The sequence below is a fragment of the Pocillopora damicornis genome, chromosome 1, assembly GCF_964200805.1.
Source record: "Pocillopora damicornis chromosome 1, jaPocDami1.2, whole genome shotgun sequence".
NCBI classification, from domain to species: Eukaryota; Metazoa; Cnidaria; class Anthozoa; order Scleractinia; family Pocilloporidae; genus Pocillopora; species Pocillopora damicornis.
In genome coordinates this window covers 7,359,429-7,376,251 of record NC_142670.1, presented here as the reverse complement: position 1 = coordinate 7,376,251, position 16,823 = coordinate 7,359,429, and the positions used below count along the sequence as shown (strand labels likewise).

The following is a 16,823-nucleotide window of genomic DNA, read 5'->3' as shown; positions in this document are numbered from 1 at the left end:
GTTATGGCAGAGGCAACAAATTCTCCCCAGTTATTTTAATATTCTGAGTGTTTGTCCGTTTTAGGGCTTGAAGATGTACACTCGACCTCACGCACGGCAGTCCGGCGCTCTACAACTTGAGTTAATCAAGCACGGGCGCAATTTTATTAGCATCTGATTGAGTGTTTTATGATATTCATTCAAACAACAGCGAAAACATCATCGATAAAACTGGTCGTCAAGTTTAATAGCCGTCGTGGCATTTTTCGACAACCTCTGAAAAATTATAATGTATGTAATTACTAACTGAGGTCGGTCGGGCCGGACGGAAAATAATTGGCTCTTAATTAGTCATAATAAAAGGAACTAAGTCAAACCACGATTGGGACGATAACGAGGAAGTGACAAAACAAAATATCTAATGGGGAGAAAAATTCCTCAGCGCGTGTGTTTTAAAACTTTATATGTCTCTTAGCCGTCCTGTGCAAAACAACATGTTGAAATCATCAAAAATTTGCATGGTCTGAGAACTTTAACCCCGACGTTAAATAATTCATGTTTTCCAGGTTTAACTCATGGCTGCTCCCACACGTTTGACCGAATTGAGGTGGGCGCCTCAAGAGACGGTAAACACGTCCAGCCATTTGCAAACTTATAAAGGAAGATGAAAATTCCAATCGATGTCTTCCTTGGCGTTGCCTCCCTGTTATTCTTTTTTTAAGTAAGGCATCAGGATTACACGTTCCGAGGTTAAAGTTTGCCTTCGCATGTTATTAAAAAGGGCAGCAGCCGAAGGGCTCGAGTAAAGGAAATTTTTATTCAAACACGTGATCAAACATATGAAATCTCTACACACACCATTACAACTTTGAATTATCTCTCTTTTCTATTCAAATCAGTGGTATGTGCGGTCTTCCTAAGGCCGTAGCCGCATTTCATTGAAATTAATCGCCATTAATGATTCATCTCTACGTTCTTTACGTTAGTGGTCAATAATTACAACTTATTCGATGGTTTCACGAATAATACGCGTGAATATTTTCCAATCCCCGTGTAGGGCGAGGGAAAACAGAAACTGTCCGTATTTTTCGCCTGTTCTTTAACGTAATATCGTAGCATATCTTGTACGTTCCTTTGCCCTAATACGGTAAACTGCTAGTTTCCTTTCAGCAATGTTACGGTCACCTGACCATGCCCATCTGAGTTATAACAACATTCATTCTGCTGATCTCTACCCGAGTTAAACGATCCACCTCCACCCCCACAGGAATCGCTTACACCAGCCCCACTGCTTCCTCCAGAGTACCCCCCCTCCACCGCCTGTACCCCCTTTATATTGTGTACCTCCACCACCGCCACCAAAGCCGCCGAACATAATAGGTATTGCGGCCCTGCCCCCTTTCCCTCCGTTGAGAAAAGCCTTACCACCTTCGCTGCCATTTCCTAATACTCCTCCATATTCCAGTCCGCTCCTTCCATCTGAGTAAAAACCTCCGCCACCGCCACCTGAACATCAAATAACAAATATCAGTAATATAGGTATAGGTAGTCAAACAAATTCGGATTCAATTTGGTGTAAATAATCACGATTTCAGACTAACAACAGCTTACGTGAACTGTTCAGTTGGAAGCATCCTCGAATAAAATTCTAACGATAATTATAACTACATATTTTTTAATCGTAGTCTTCTCCTTGTTATCATTAAGATAACAATTTCCTCGATTGTGATTGGTTTGATAATTTCCTACTTTCCACTAATTCACTTGCCAAGTTGTTAGTATTGGACAGTTCAATAGGCCAATCATATTCAAAGTTGTAATTAAAATCAACCAATCACAACCTTGAACTCAACAACCATAGAATCAGTGTACAGACAAATGTTCTTTGTCTTTCATAACTTGGCCATTCTTCTTTTCTCGGTAATTGTAATTTTTGAGTAATAAATCCCGATAAACAAAACAGACTCCCGCTGCCAGTCGTCCGACTTTGTTATCACTCGTATGATTACAGACCGAATTGGACTCAAACTCAGTTCCATTACCATTACTTATCGTCACGTTTTATTTATAATATAGACCCTGACCTGCTTTACAATCATCAACCGCCTGGGAACCATGTCCATTGCTCCCCCCCGACCATGATCTATAGCCAGGATTCCCCGTTGTGTTTGCACTGGCATCACATCCTGCATGTCTTGATTGCGGGTCGATTACACCACCACCTCCTCCAGCAATTACCAAGCAGTTGTTTGTTTCTTTGACTACAAAAGATCCACCCCCTCCACTACTTGTGCGTTCACTCTTGCCCCCCTCCTGGCCAACGAGAATTTGAATGATTTCTCCATTAATCAATACAAAAGTCCCGCTTATTCTTGCACCTCTTCCTCGATATTCGGCGTATATGCCGTCGCGCTGCTCATTGTAACCACCTGCGGCTCCAATTGCTTCTATTTTGTAGTGACCAGAGTAAGGCACAGTCCAGAGTTGAATACCTCTCGACAAAGAAACTTGTCCATCGTGATCCTGACCTGCGTAATGATTGTCAAGTGATTTGGAACCAGTGCGTCCTGTTCTGTCCAGGTTTGTAAATACGGCGTTGAACCCTGAAATATGCAGAATAACTGATCCAATAATGTACATGAAAAAAATTACGTGCTTCTTATTGGCTAAAAACGAATGCATTCTCATGTAACGCGAGTGCAAAGTTGAAACTCGAGTGCAAAGCTGTAACACGAGTATAAATTGCAAACATTTCGTCTATCTCGATTTTCTGAGATGTTTTGTCGCATACATTATTAACAAGTAATGATATGATTTCTCTTGCAGTTTGGTGTACTAAGCGCTTTGGATTTTTCAAAGACAACAAACTGCATTTGCCCTACGCGCTCGTGCAATTTTGTTGTCTTTCAAAACACTAAATTGCATTCCAAATCATGTTATTACCTATACAAAACCAATCTTGAGTGAGGAAACCTAGATGTCAGTTACCAAGGGTTACATTTTACTAAGACCTCTCTCACTGTGCTAAAACTTGAAGGGGTGAGATTGGGACAAGACCAGGAAGGAAATGGAGCTTTCAAGCCAGAAAATAAAAACAGCGTTTTGGTTTCTATGGTCATAACACATCACAAAAACCATTGACAAGATTTTTATGAAAAAGGAAAAGCCACTCTAATACTAAGCAAATTGATTACTTTGCTAGCGAAGTAGTTTTGGTATTTTAAGAATATATTGAAAAGAAACGATACTCCCTTTTTATGATCTAAACTTTATCCTTACAGTAAGCTACTGATGTTATAAGCAAAGAAAAAAAACAGATTTTGACCTTTTTATACGTATAGGTAGTAACATGATTTCGATTGCATTTTGGTGTTGATAAACAGGAATAAAAATTTTCAATGACAACAGATGTGCACGAGCCCTTAGGGCGGGTATAATTTGTAGTCTTTGAAAAATTTACAAGTGCTTAGTACACCAAGTTGCAAGAGAAATCATGTTATTACTTGGTAATGAAGTACATGAAAAAAGCATCAGAAAAAGGTAAGATAGACGACGCTATTTATAATTTGCACTCGTGTTAAATGAGAATGTACTCGTTTTTAGCCAATCATAAGCGCGTAATTTTCTCGTGTTCATTGTTAAATGTTACAACGGGCTCGCTTGCATCAATAACAACCGACTAATTAAAATTAATGATTACTTTACGAGAATTGATCATAAGTCATCGCGATGCTTCAATAAAAATACACAATGTCAGCAATATTTAACTACAATAAATGGTACGCTCTATTACATTTTGAATTTTTTCTGTAAATTTCATTTCTCTCTCCTTCCCCCCATTCCATTGATGTTATCAAACTGCTCACCGATTCCAGGCAATATTGTTTGGAGGGAGAAGGAGGCTTTCAAGTTTCTTTTTTTCAGATGAATTACATGATTTCTGTTGATCGGAGGGCTGTCGGCCGCCGACAAATGGGTGCTGGGGAGGGGGTGGGGATCCGGAGGCGTGCGAACTACTTTTGCTACTTATCATAACTGACGTAACTTTTACCTTTTTCACATCCTTTTCCCTTAAAGCCGGATTGACAGACACATGTATAGTCCATAACCGTTATTCCAGGTTGGCATGTGCCTCCATTTAGACACTGGCTGGTGTGGCACGCGCTCTGAAACCAAACCAAAAGTATAGCTCAATTAACTTTAATCATAAACATATTTTCTTTTTGATTTAGGTTGTTCTATTAGATTTTGATAGAAGTGCTTATAAAGAAGAAAATGACTGAGTACTATAATCATGGCTACACGCTGAAAAAAGGTGATCTCCATCTTAATGCTGTGATGTAATATACTGATGAAAAAACAACGATATTGCATCAAATTTTTCTATGTATTTTTTTTCAATTTTATCAATTTTTCATTAAATTTTTCCAAATGAAATCTGTATTCACCCCCTCTTTAATATTGCTAAATTTCTTGGCTCTTCTCAATTGTCATTGCCTTGTTGTCTTCCAATTAAGATTGGATTTCCAAAACTGTCCATTATCTTAAATTATGTTGGCAAAGAGAGAAGAAAGGGTTTTTTCTTTAATGCTTCACTTTCGGGCTTCTTTTCCTAGTTTTGTTTTTTGATAACAGTTTACCGGCAAGGAGAATAAAGAACTGACTTCAAACTGCATGGCTTTTAAAATGTTTTCTTTGCGCTTTAACGACGCATAGAAACGTGACTTCAGTGCTGCGCCTGTACTCTGACAGATCACAGCAACATGAAGTCATTTCTGCTCCTGTACGCGAACAGATCCTGGCATCGACCACTAGCAGACCTGATCGTCTGAATTTGATATAAATTTGCTTACCTTTGTGTTATTGAGCGGGTTGCTCCCCTCTCTGCCTCTATACGTGAATCCTTCCTCATTCTCAAGATCTCCTGGATCTTTTATGTGGTCAGAGTTACTCAGCTGGCAAAGAAATCGGCCTTTTAAGAGACCTATATTGATAGATACACAGGTATCCTCCATTATACATAGGTTTTTACAATGACTGTGCAGATGAATAGCAGCTTTGAAGGAGATATTCTTGATCACATGACCTTTGAGAGCATATCCATCAACTGTTGTAGTAAACTTCAGACGTCGACAAATACCTGATGATAAATTTGAAAGCAAAATCTTAAGGATTCTCTGAGAAAACCTGCATGATCATGCGAGGTAAGAAAAAGATATGTTATTGCCCTAAAAATCTCTTAGTTTCTTTGTTACTTTAATCTTGAATATTAATGCTGCAAGTAGTATTGTATTAAGAGCCATTTTCCGAGAAAATCGAAAATCGCAAGACACTCGTAAAAAATTGGAATTTTTTTTCTTTTGCCAAAACATCCCTTTTAGTGACCTAATTCAAGAAAAAATAGTTTTGGGTTCAAGCGATTCATTGTACGGGAGAAATAACAAAAAGTTTGAAAAATCGATTTATTGCTGTCTTTTCGCGCTTAAAAACAGCAGAATCCGACCGCAACTTCGAGAAAACGGTGAACGCATAAAAAACAATCCCTAACATCGAAACTTCAGCCGAGTATTATTTCGTTCTTAATCTTTAAAATCTTAAAAGAAAAATTTGAAGAAAGAAGTTTTTAACATTTGCAATCGACAAGTTTAAAAAGGTCATATTTGTGTCTCTTGAAATGTTAGAAAATGAAAGCGAACTTTAGCTGTTGTAAAAGCCCTCTGGTATATGTCGCTTCATAGTAAAACCCATGTAGAATAAAGCCTTGGCTACTGAAGTAAATTACGGGACCGTTTTAGCTCTGGAAATTAAATGCAGCCCTAACACTGGAGTAAGCAATTTGAGAATTTAAGTTAATCAAATTTATGCAAATTAGACGGCCCGCTGAATGAATTCATACTAAACGCAAAGTTTAGGGTAAAAGGACTACTTACTGTTGCTTATAATGTGTTTTTAGAATGAAAATGTTATTTCTAGCTTTCAGCCGTGTTGGTAAGAGCCGTAAATAACTATTTATATGACGACTGAAAAACGTTTGTTTAGCCACTTTGCTACCAGTGAAATCATTGAGATCGCAACTTCGAACTGAAGCTGTCATCGCTTGACGAAACTCCGTTACCACAATTTTAAAATAGTTTCTTCAAGGGGAAAAAGCAAAATTGAAATGCATTCGAAACCGTTGACTTCGATTCGGAATTCGTTTAGTTACGATTTCAAGCCATCACAAGGTCTTATGACCTCTGCTGACCCGGAAATCGGTTACATGCCAAGGTCACGTTAGCAAACTGTCACGAAATACTCCATAGCTTCTGTTTTCGGCCTTTGTTTTGGTAAAAAAATATATAAACTTTTCACTGAACAGACCTTCTTGCTTTGTTTGATTTATATATTTGTATTGGTCTGGACACATGCATATTCTGACTGGCTGTGAAAGACATTCATCTCAGTTTTTGATTCGGAGTGGTATAATATTTCCTAAAATATTTCAAACATAAATGGTTCCTTAATAAGTTCGTTATTCCCGAATTTCCCACCTTGCAACAATCCCTACAGCAAAAAAAAAAAAAAGCAGAAAAGTCAACTTTATAGCTTGCTTTAGTTTTGTTTTGGATTTTTTTTTTATGATTTTTCCTCCGAAACCAGGAAACCCTAGCCAGGTAACTAGAAATTCTCAGTTTCATTAAGAGCTTGTCCACAACACAACTTCAAACTTGCGTGTGCTTATCGCATCCTTAAAGCCTTCCAGACCTCTTCAAAATTTTTGAAAAGCCTATTGAGGCTAATAATAATCTTTGAGTTAACTATGACCAATTCACGCCGCGAGCGCGAGAAAGAGAACCACAGGGCTGAATACGCGATGTGGAGTGTTATAAAATTCCACATTCTCGCGCGTAACGCTTTCTATAGAGACCTCTAGAAGTGTTGTTTAGCGAAGATAAATAAAGTTATCTTTGGTTAACTCAAAGAACTTGCAGAAATACCTCCAGCCTGCATAACAGGCGCTTTATGAACCAAGCGAGGCGAAAGTGGCATTTTGCGCGAAGCGCGAGAAGCGACGAGGGGAGGAGAAAAATAAAGCTTTATTTTTCTCCATCCCTCGTCTCGCGCTTCGCACTCGTTTCGTGCTTCGAGCAAATGCTGCGTTCACCTCGCCTTGCTCATAAAGCGGCTGTTATGCAGGCTAAAATACCTCTTCACATTTATAAGATAAGGTGTCATTGATTCGTTAGAGCGGGAAGAGACATTTATAACGTGTAAATAGTCACGAGCTGAAAAGTAACTGACTGATTTGTAACAAGGACTCACCCTGACAAACAAGAAATGATCTCACTTTCCGAAGAGGAACGCTCTTTTAAACATAAACAAACTTCAAAATAAGTAAAGGAAGCAAAACAATGAACAAAATAGATTTTTTCTTGACTTAGTTATTCCGGCGAGAACAAATGGTGAATGATTCACTCCTGGAAGCAAGCCTCTGAGGAGAAGTAAGAACACCGTTTAGGCAAAACTCTACAATTTGTGTACTTAACTAGCCTGTTCACAGACTCTCTTCATTTTTAGATATCGTCGAGTGCACGTATAAAAAAAAGCGCGCTCCGCCCTCTCTCACGAGAAATCGCTTATCTTGTGCGCACCAAATTCCCAAAACAGAAAAACGTCTGTGAGCAGGGTAGTACTTTCTGTTTCTACATATTTTGCCCACGGAGCTGGCAAGTGCAATTAATGACGGCTTTTTTCAGCAGGTCAACGTAGAGCGCTTTGCGGCGAACAGGCTTGGGAGGTACTTCTAATTCTAGTTGCTGACAAATGTTTTGAAGCATTCCAAGTTTAAGTCGCTCCAGAGATCCTCCCATGGCCATGGCACAGATATCGTACTGATCGTAAGTGATGGGGTGCTGTAGCGTGATGGATAGGATTGTTTCTCTTGCCATGGTAAAGTTTTCCTCTTCTACTACAGCTTGGATTTCAGCATCGTCGGATGTTTACCGTCGGACCTTCGCTGCAAGACCTGAGAAATATGAAGTACACTGCTGCTGGGTAAGAAACTCGGATACTTTGAACAAACGAACACTATCAGGTCCTTGTGCACATCTCATTTCACGTTACGATATCACCGTCTGGTTTTCTGCCGCTGGTTTGACCAATTGTAAACTTCGCATTTAGATAATCCCTCTGGTTTTGGTTAAAGCGATATGCTTTTTTGCTCGGCTTTAGCGCCCATCCTTCTTTTACCTCTAATTCGCCGGATGTAGCCTCTCTTGTATCCCTAAAAGACGCAAACGAAATAACTTGACTGGTCGTGCCCTCCTCCAACCTGGACTTGTAGTCTAGTTTGGCAAGGTCTAACAAAGACCGTTTCAGGAGACTTGGTGCATTTCTCTAAAGATAGGTGTTTTTCGAGAGATGACAGCCTTTGAAAGACCTTAACACACCATCCTGAGGGCAGGTAAACACGGATGACGATTCATTTGTATTGTCAGTATGATCATGATCCTGCTCCACTTCCGTCTCTTGCTTCTTACTTGACTGAGTCGGTTTTGGGCTAAGGGGTTTAAAGACTCCAGAAGAAAACTCAGATGAAAGCCAACCAATGCCATGCTCTGAAGTAGATAACACATAAAGAAACAAGATTTACATAAAAAGCACTGTTCACCTACTTCAATACTTCACTCTGCACAACCTGTGAAGAGTGCCCCTTTGGTCCACTTTACTTCGCGAACAGATGAAACGTTTGCTTTTTACATCTTATGACGACATGTTCTTCAGAACCGCCATATGTCCGTTTTAAAAATTTTGTAGAACAAATTAAGCGCTATAAATTTATAAAGGGGCTAAGGGGCTCAAGTCTTTTACAAAGCAAAACCCCACGGGGTGGTAGACATCCGCTCCTCCTGCGTACCAGGATGGGAAATGGATGCCTTTCATGCGTCTGAAGGCTATAGCAAATACCTTTTTACTCAAACTTTTAAAAAATATATCTTTTTGCTCGAAGAAATAATTCTATGAAAAAACGATGAAATTGTGAATTTTCATTAGGCTAACCTTCTGATATTGTTTCCAATGCGATCTCTTTTCCCTTTTCCATACCATAAGCGCGCCAAGCTACGAGAACTTCGTCTTTAAACTCGAAATTGTTTAATTTGTTGATACCAGTAATCTTTCTGTTGTCATCTACTACTGCTTCCTCTTCAACACTTTGCATGACAGCAACTCGAACTCCTTCTACCCCCCCCCCATGCGAAAGAAGAGCACTCTTCAGTTGTTCGGCATTGGCCACGTCATTTCCTTCGTTTATGAAAGTCCTGACGTGATTCTCGCAGGTTGCAGCGAGCCTGTCTGCGGCACCTTTTCCACCCTGTGGGTCAGAAAAGTCAATGCGCTTGATTTCGATGCCGGTGGAGGAGGATATCACTGGGCATGAGAGTACGGTGGACGACGAATGATAACATCCTGCGTTATCCTAGCGAAAGAACGCCTTGTTAATCTCACTGTGTTCCAGCTTGATGGTATTCAGGACATCCTGCATGATTTTAACCACTGCAGCACTGCCTTGATTGCACGACTGGACTATGTGCAGAAAGCCCTGCCACTGGAGTACCCCGCTCACACGACGGTAGACGACAGAAACGTGCCAGGAGATACCTCGCTTACCAAACCAGTCGGTTTGGGACTCTCTGTATTTTTGTGGCAGGAACTTCATGGCCCAGTCGTTAATTATCAAGACAGTGTTGTCGTCAAGTTTCTCCAGTGCATCTATTCTCGCTTGGTATTGGTTAGCTGATCTAAGGATGTGGCATTTCCAGGACATTATGGCCAGCTGGGCTGTCTGGAATATAAATAGCGCTTCGTCTTTCGCGTCCTGAGTCGGAAAGGTCGTCTCGCCAAGGTCCCGTTCAATCTTTGCCAGAGTTTCCTGAAGACTTTGACAACGGTCACAAAGATTAGTGTGTTGGTGACTGCATTGTTGCTGGTAATCTGAATCACTACAGTCGCTAAGAGCAAACAACACACAATGGTCTGCTACGTTAGAGGGGCTAGTGACATGAACCTGTTGATAAAACAAAACTGAGATTACTGTTTGTCTGTGCTTATACTTCAATATAATAGTTAATCAAATGATTTTTTAATCTAACATATATTATTAACGTAGGGGGGCGAATAACTTTTAACCTTAACCTTAGAAAAGACTATCCTCGACTATCCTCGTGCGCGCATTGTTAATCTCGAGAATTTATGTAAGCTAGTTACACGTGCACCATTTAGAGAAGAAAAAGAGTACAAATTTTTTTTTTTTACGGAATGATTTTGTTGACGAGATAAAAGAAGCACTTACTTTTAGTTTTATTCAAGCTGTCTTGCTGGAGTCAGAATTCACATTACCCTAAAGTCCCCCTTCAAATACTGCTTGCTTGCACAACTGTAGTCTCCCACTCCTTGCCGGAACCTAATTCCCCTATTTGGCGTACAAGGGCCACGAGATCATCAAATGCGCGAGCACCTTCAGCTGCAAAATAATCTAAGCCCTGCAGTGAATTTCTTACAGAGGCACATGCACTCAAAGAGTACCCGTCTCATAGTAGTTCCGCTGAATGGTCTGAAGTTGATCTTCAAACAGTCCTGATTGTACTGTTGTACCACTCGCTCGGGTATCATCATATGGATTACGTTAGGTACTTGAATAACCTCACCAGACGAAAGCTTGAGATGTTTTTGCCCAAATGGAAAGTCCTGAAAAAGATGCGGGCTTGTGATGAAACCAAGAAAGTGGTCAAGCTGCCTCAAGTCTACTCGTATTCGTGTGGTAGACTGTTGTGGAACTTGAGCGCCTCGGCCAAACTGTGATCGATGAAGATTAGCCACGGAGTATCGGTAACTCGTCAACCCCGGGATATAACGGGAAATATTGTTGAAAGTTCCAACCCCTGCCATAATCAAAAGCACTTGTCTACGGGTATCCCAGCTGGTTGCATTCTGGTACGCTTCTGCTAGGGCCTCTAAATACAAATGCTCTGAATGTGACAACTCGCTTACACCTAGGGCCTTGTTCATAGCCGTAGAAGAGGCTAGACGTCGCCAGAGTTCACCAGCATTATCAGGGGTGACGCTCTTTAGTACAGTTGCTACTATTTCTGTGGCTCTCCTTGTCTGACGTTGTCTTGTACGTTCAGAGGAATCAATCCAAGAAATCCATGGCTTTCCAAGCGGCTCAAGTTTGCATGCTGCCAGGAACTCACTCAGCTTAACGTGCGGCTCATGTAAGATCACAGGTGAGGGCTCGTCACTCTGAGTGGAAGCTGTGCTTATTGTGTCTGGCGACAGAAAGGTGTCATCAGCGATTGTAAGACGTCCAAAGCTTTCTGCGAACTCTTCAACAGATTGACCAGTATCACTCTGTATCCAAGGTTACCGTTTACTTACTTACATTTGCTTCTGAAGTCTCTAGTTCTACGTATGGAGTAACTTCAATCATTGGTGCGGGTGTCACTTTCTGTTGTTGGTTTGTCTCCGCGAAATGTTGCTTGCACATTCTGCAAAGAGCTGTGGCAAAAATAAATGTTAACCTTGTTAAAAGGCCATCGCCGCTTTCTTTACTATTCTTCAAAGCCATTTTCTTCCTTGGGGGAAGGGGAACAGGAGATTAAAGGGTATTGTAACGCTTGCGCATATGTTGCTTTACGCCCTCGCGCGTTTAAAATTAAAGCGTGTACTTTAGCTACAAATGTGTTACGATAAACTTACGCAATCCAACTTGAATAAGTATTCCTTCAGTGTTTAAAATAAATGCAGATAGAACGCTGCCCAAATGCCGATCGCCTTTGACCGAGGCTGTTTTGTGAACAGCTATTTCTAGTGGAATGCTACACTTCACTTTTGAGGATCTCCAGCGCATACCAAATTCCGCTCTGTGGCGAGGGCATATTGTCAATGACAAGTGGGACTCTTCCACTGCAAATACCCCTAAACAAAGGTAAAGGGAAAATTTTCCATTGCATACATCACGAGCGAGTTGAGAGGCTCGTGTGCTAGGAGATCTTGAGGTCGCGTTTTCATAAAAAGGTCTTTAAAGTCTGTGTATCAGTGACAGGTGTGTGTGCGTGGGTGGCGGAGCGGGGATGGTGAATAAAGATCTTTTTTGCTATCGTAAGCGTTAATATTATGTTTGCAAAATATTAACATCGCAGAAAGCCTGCGATTTTTAAAGAGATGAACTCGTTTGCTTATTGTACTGCAAGCCGGATACAAAAGAGCGGTACGCGAGTACTGGGGACAATAATTTTGTCAAATGGAAGGGGACATTTCGGTTCGACCGACCGAAATAACCTGACCGGTCAAGTGGACCAGCTTCAAAGGCGTTCCCAAATATTCTGGTAGGACCGAACCGAAATGGTCCATTCCATTTGATTTCTAACCGAAACTTCCGGAATTTTGGGCTGAATGGAAAGCACCCGAAGATTTTCTTAGAATAACATGACCATCGTGAGGTCTGTGATAAAGAGATAATGGAAATGCACACCACTATTAGCCGTTACATAAGACGGTAAGACAGTACATAAGATTTACCTGCTCTTGCTAACAGCAGTTTCCATTCAGTGTCAAGTGCTGTATCTGCTTTTAATCCATACAGCTCGCAGTGCCTCGACATGTCCCTTGTACAATTTCTTAAAGCGAGAACTTCAACTTGGCCTGGATAATCGCTGCTTAAACCACAGGGTGTGGCGTCGTGTAATAAACCAGAAAAACTACATGAGTGAAACGTTGCCGAAGCCATGACAAAAAACAAAGCTCTCCCAACAAACGAGACAAACTCCTCTAACGCTGTTTCAGCATTTCGTAATACCAGACGGAAATAATTCAATTAAAAATAAAATCGTAGAGGCGCGTGCAATAGTAAGTGGCGAAACAGTTCGTGACAATATATAAATTTTATTCCAGGAGCATTTGACCTGGAAATGTTTTATTAATATTGTTCCTAGAGTCGAATATTTCTACACTGATGATATATAAACAGACGTACGGTTGTACATTTTTTCATTGGGACAGCTGTAATTACTTCTTTGTCTGTTTACATTGTGTACGAAGTATAGCACGTACCGTCGTATGCGACAAGCTAGCGTGACCAATCTCTGCACGTTTGCTAAATTATGCGTCATATGATCTTGTTATCCCGTCTAGTATCTGATTTGTTCGCTCAATAAGAGTAATACTCACCTTGTTAACTGTGCGGTTTGAGAAGTGGTTAATTTTCATCATTGTATGTTATTTTCGGACAAAACATAATCGGGTTTCATTATTACTGAAGCGTCTGATGATGCGTAATAAGCGCTGCTTGGGAAGTGTTTACATAGCTCAAGCGCTGAAGTTGCTGGACACATTTTGGTCAAATCAGGTATGGATGAGTTGCCACTTCACAGGACAAACAGATTGAGAGATGGATTTAACTTCTATCACAACAAGCAATGGTAAGTTGTTCGTTCAACAAAACTTTGCGTTAAAAATATGAATTCATTCAGCGGGCCGTCTAATTTGCATAAATTTTATTTACTCAGATACTCAAATTGCTTACTTTAGTGTGAGCATTGTATTGGATTTCCAGAGCTAAAACTTTCCACTAATTTAGTTCAATAGCCAAGCTTTTATTCTATATGGGTTTTACTAGGAAGCGGCATATACCAATGGCCTTTTACAACAGTTAAAGTTCGCCTTCATTTATTAACATTTCCAGAAATACAAATTTGACCTTTTTAAACTTGTCGATTGTAAATGTTAAAAACTTCTTTCTTCAAATTTCTTCCAGGAAATTAAAGAGTAAGTACGAAATAATACTCGGCTAAAGTTTCGATGTTAGGGATTGTTTCTTATGCGTTCACCGTTTTCTCGAAGTTGCGGTCGGATTCTGTTGTTTTGAGTACGAAAAACCAGCAAAAAATCGATTTTTCAAACTTTTTATAATTTCTCCCGTACAATGAATCGCTTGAACCCAAAATTATTTTTTCTTCAATAAGGTTACTGAAAGGGATGTTTTGGCGAAAGGAAAAAGAATTCGTTTTTTTCACGAGTGTCATGCGATTTTCGATTTTCTCGGAAAATGGCTCTTAAGCAGTTAAAATGCGTATAAAATAGCAAATGCTATTTGCTTTGGTAATAGTAGCGGTTAAAGCTGACTTTTAAATTTTATGATAAATAAGTGAGTCAAAAAACAAATAATTGAAATTGTGACAAAAACGAAATAATATTTTAGATTTCTTCAGGATCAGTTGCATCTGATTAAACGTAGCGGATTCAACGGATTAAAAATTGCGAGTTACTAACTAACTTCGATGTTCGGGAAAGATGCACCTGGGCAAGAAACGCCCTGAGTTTATCTTAAGTGAAGGAACGCTGTAAACGTGAAAAACAAAAAGGTTTTTCATCAGACTTGTTTTCCGGGAAAAAAAACCCAGAGAGCAGTTGCTAAGTGAAAATTGAAGCCATTAGAAAGGGAAGAGGTTTTTAGATCTATTTCAACTCCCCCCCCCCCCCCTTGCCCTACCCTTCATATTTAGATGTGGGTATTTAAACACTGCAAAAATAATGTATCATTTTAGTGTGATACGTGGTGTAGATCGATCCAAGTTACAGCACTATGCAGAAGTACTATATATGAAGGCTTTCGAATAAAGCGCTTTGTTTTTCACATAAATTAGAAAGAGGCGGGCCAGAGCCCCCATGTGTCTGTACCTCATTTCTCCTTTCGTAATGTTTGAAAAAGGATAGATGAGATTTCAGAGCTATCTCGCGATCATCTTAAGGACATCTCCATCGAGAGAGATATAGGTACAACAATATATCGAGGAACTTGCGTGATTCGTCCTTCTTTGGCGGGATACGCATCTTTGATATCTCATTAATTTGTGAATAAATCGCCTCAGGCTAATGATTTTCGCCGCTTATAGACTGTCCGAAAAGGGAACATTTTGCCCAAAGACAAAGCTTCGAAGGGAGATGTGAACAACATCAACACCCCATAATTTTTCATAACGCGAGTCGATAGCTGGCTTATTTCCTTAATAATCTTAGGACAATTATCGAAGCTGACGTGGTTATTTTTGGTAACTGACCTGTTATTTTGCAAAACCAAGAAAGCCGCGCGATAACAAATGGGGGGGTTTCAAATCGAAATGTCCTTGAGATAGTGTTGATTACTCACCCATTTTGTATGTCGTAGTGGTATTTCTTAAGTGGTCTGCTCGGCATACCTCGAAATTCCAGACTGATGTATCCAAATGAAAAATAAAATACAAACAGTATCTAACTACTTATGGAGAAGAGCATTGTAAAAAGGTAAAGTAAGGCAGAACAGTCATTTGAGCTTTGAGAATCAATTGAAATTAGAAACTTACTTTAAGTAAAACCATATTTGTTCCGAGTTAGTTCGTGTTATGCTACTGCTCTAAAATCACCGAGATGGTTTCTTAAATAGCGAAATAAACAAAGACACGCAATGGTGAATAGTCGACCGCAAGAGTGGACATTTACAATCGATACCAAAAATTTACTCTATTGAGCTTAACTATTTATGACTACTTAACATTTTAGTCCACTCCATTATTTCAAAAGAATAATGAGTAACGTAGAGAAACGATTTCTTACACTATTAATTGATATTTTTGCTATGCTTTCTTTTAAACAGGTGAAAAGTCTGAGTTCTTACAATTGAATTTAACGGGAGACAAGACGTCAAAAATGTAAATGACATCCAATTTCCTGCATAATGAATTAGCAACACAACGCTCATTTTGACTCAAAACAACACACTCTGAAAGCTTATTCTTTTATCATGAGACTGATCTGGTAAAAGGCTTTCCCAAAGAAGAATTGCTACCAACCTGATTCGGCCAGAAGGAAATTTGGGGAAAAAAAGATTAGAATTGGTTGAGCGAAAGGCTGAGAGAAACGTAACTCATACAGAAAAGTGAGATGTTGACAAAGGCTTGTCAGATTTAGGGAATCGTCCTATATTCAATAACTTTGTTGAGTGAGTACCAAATTTCTCTTTAGAACATGAATTTTTGTTGAGTTTATTAGTATCGCAAGCATAGTCCGAAAAAAAAAATAAGACTTCTTCAGAGTTCTCGCACGTGACTCGAGCTTGTTGTTTCCCCAAAGGCCTTCGGAAGAAAATACGGCAGCAGATAGCGATAGAACCTTTTAAATTTTCTTGTTCCTGTAGTACAAGGGCGTGCTTTGAGAAGCAGCTATATCGTTATTAAATAACTGTGGTAACGTGGTAGGTAATGTCAAACTAAGCATTTCTGTTTTAACAATAATTTCAAATAAAAGGTTTCCTTAATATCAAAACGCACGTGAGTAATTATCAAAGACGTCTTATCCAACCGAATTCTTTAGCCTGCCAATTGCAACTTGTGAGTAGTCAATTTGAACATGTCACCAGAAAGAACTGCCGAGGTGTTTTGTGAGGCAAAACGTCCGAGTGTCTGTAAAACGTGGACCGGATGACTGCAGACGAAGGGTGTGGATGGCGGATGGTAAAATGCGAATGGAAAAATATTTATATATAAAAAACTAAGAGGCGTCACTCGAATGAATTGAAACAGCGTTTTGTGATTCTGCTTAATGTTACTCTGTCGTTAACCACACAGAACGGAAAAAATGACATGCTGTTTAATCCTGAATGTCGCAATTACCGTCGCGTCGTCGGCAAGTGACCCTTGCCAGGCACCCTGGCTCCAATAGTCTGCTCTAAATAATATAGAAAACAGCTATTTGTGCTTTAGATCACTGACTGTGAATAACGAAAGATAAGGAGAGAAAAGAGTTCTTAGACTATTTAACTACGTTCTGGTACG

The 16,823-nt window shown here is 39.8% G+C and overlaps 1 protein-coding gene across 1 annotated transcript; it reads right to left on the bottom strand.

Moving 5' to 3' along the window:
• Positions 1-439: 439 nt before the first annotated feature.
• Positions 440-14,454, bottom strand: LOC149051706 (uncharacterized). Its single transcript, XM_089214614.1, has 8 exons — positions 12,538-14,454; positions 10,665-11,514; positions 9,019-10,024; positions 4,833-5,119; positions 4,031-4,145; positions 2,064-2,582; positions 1,324-1,485; positions 440-459 (listed from the first exon to the last, which is right to left on the bottom strand). The coding sequence occupies exons 3-8, from the start codon at positions 9,176-9,178 to the stop codon at positions 440-442; spliced, it is 1,263 nt and encodes a 420-aa protein (XP_089070740.1). The 5' UTR covers positions 9,179-10,024; positions 10,665-11,514; positions 12,538-14,454.
• Positions 14,455-16,823: the final 2,369 nt, after the last annotated feature.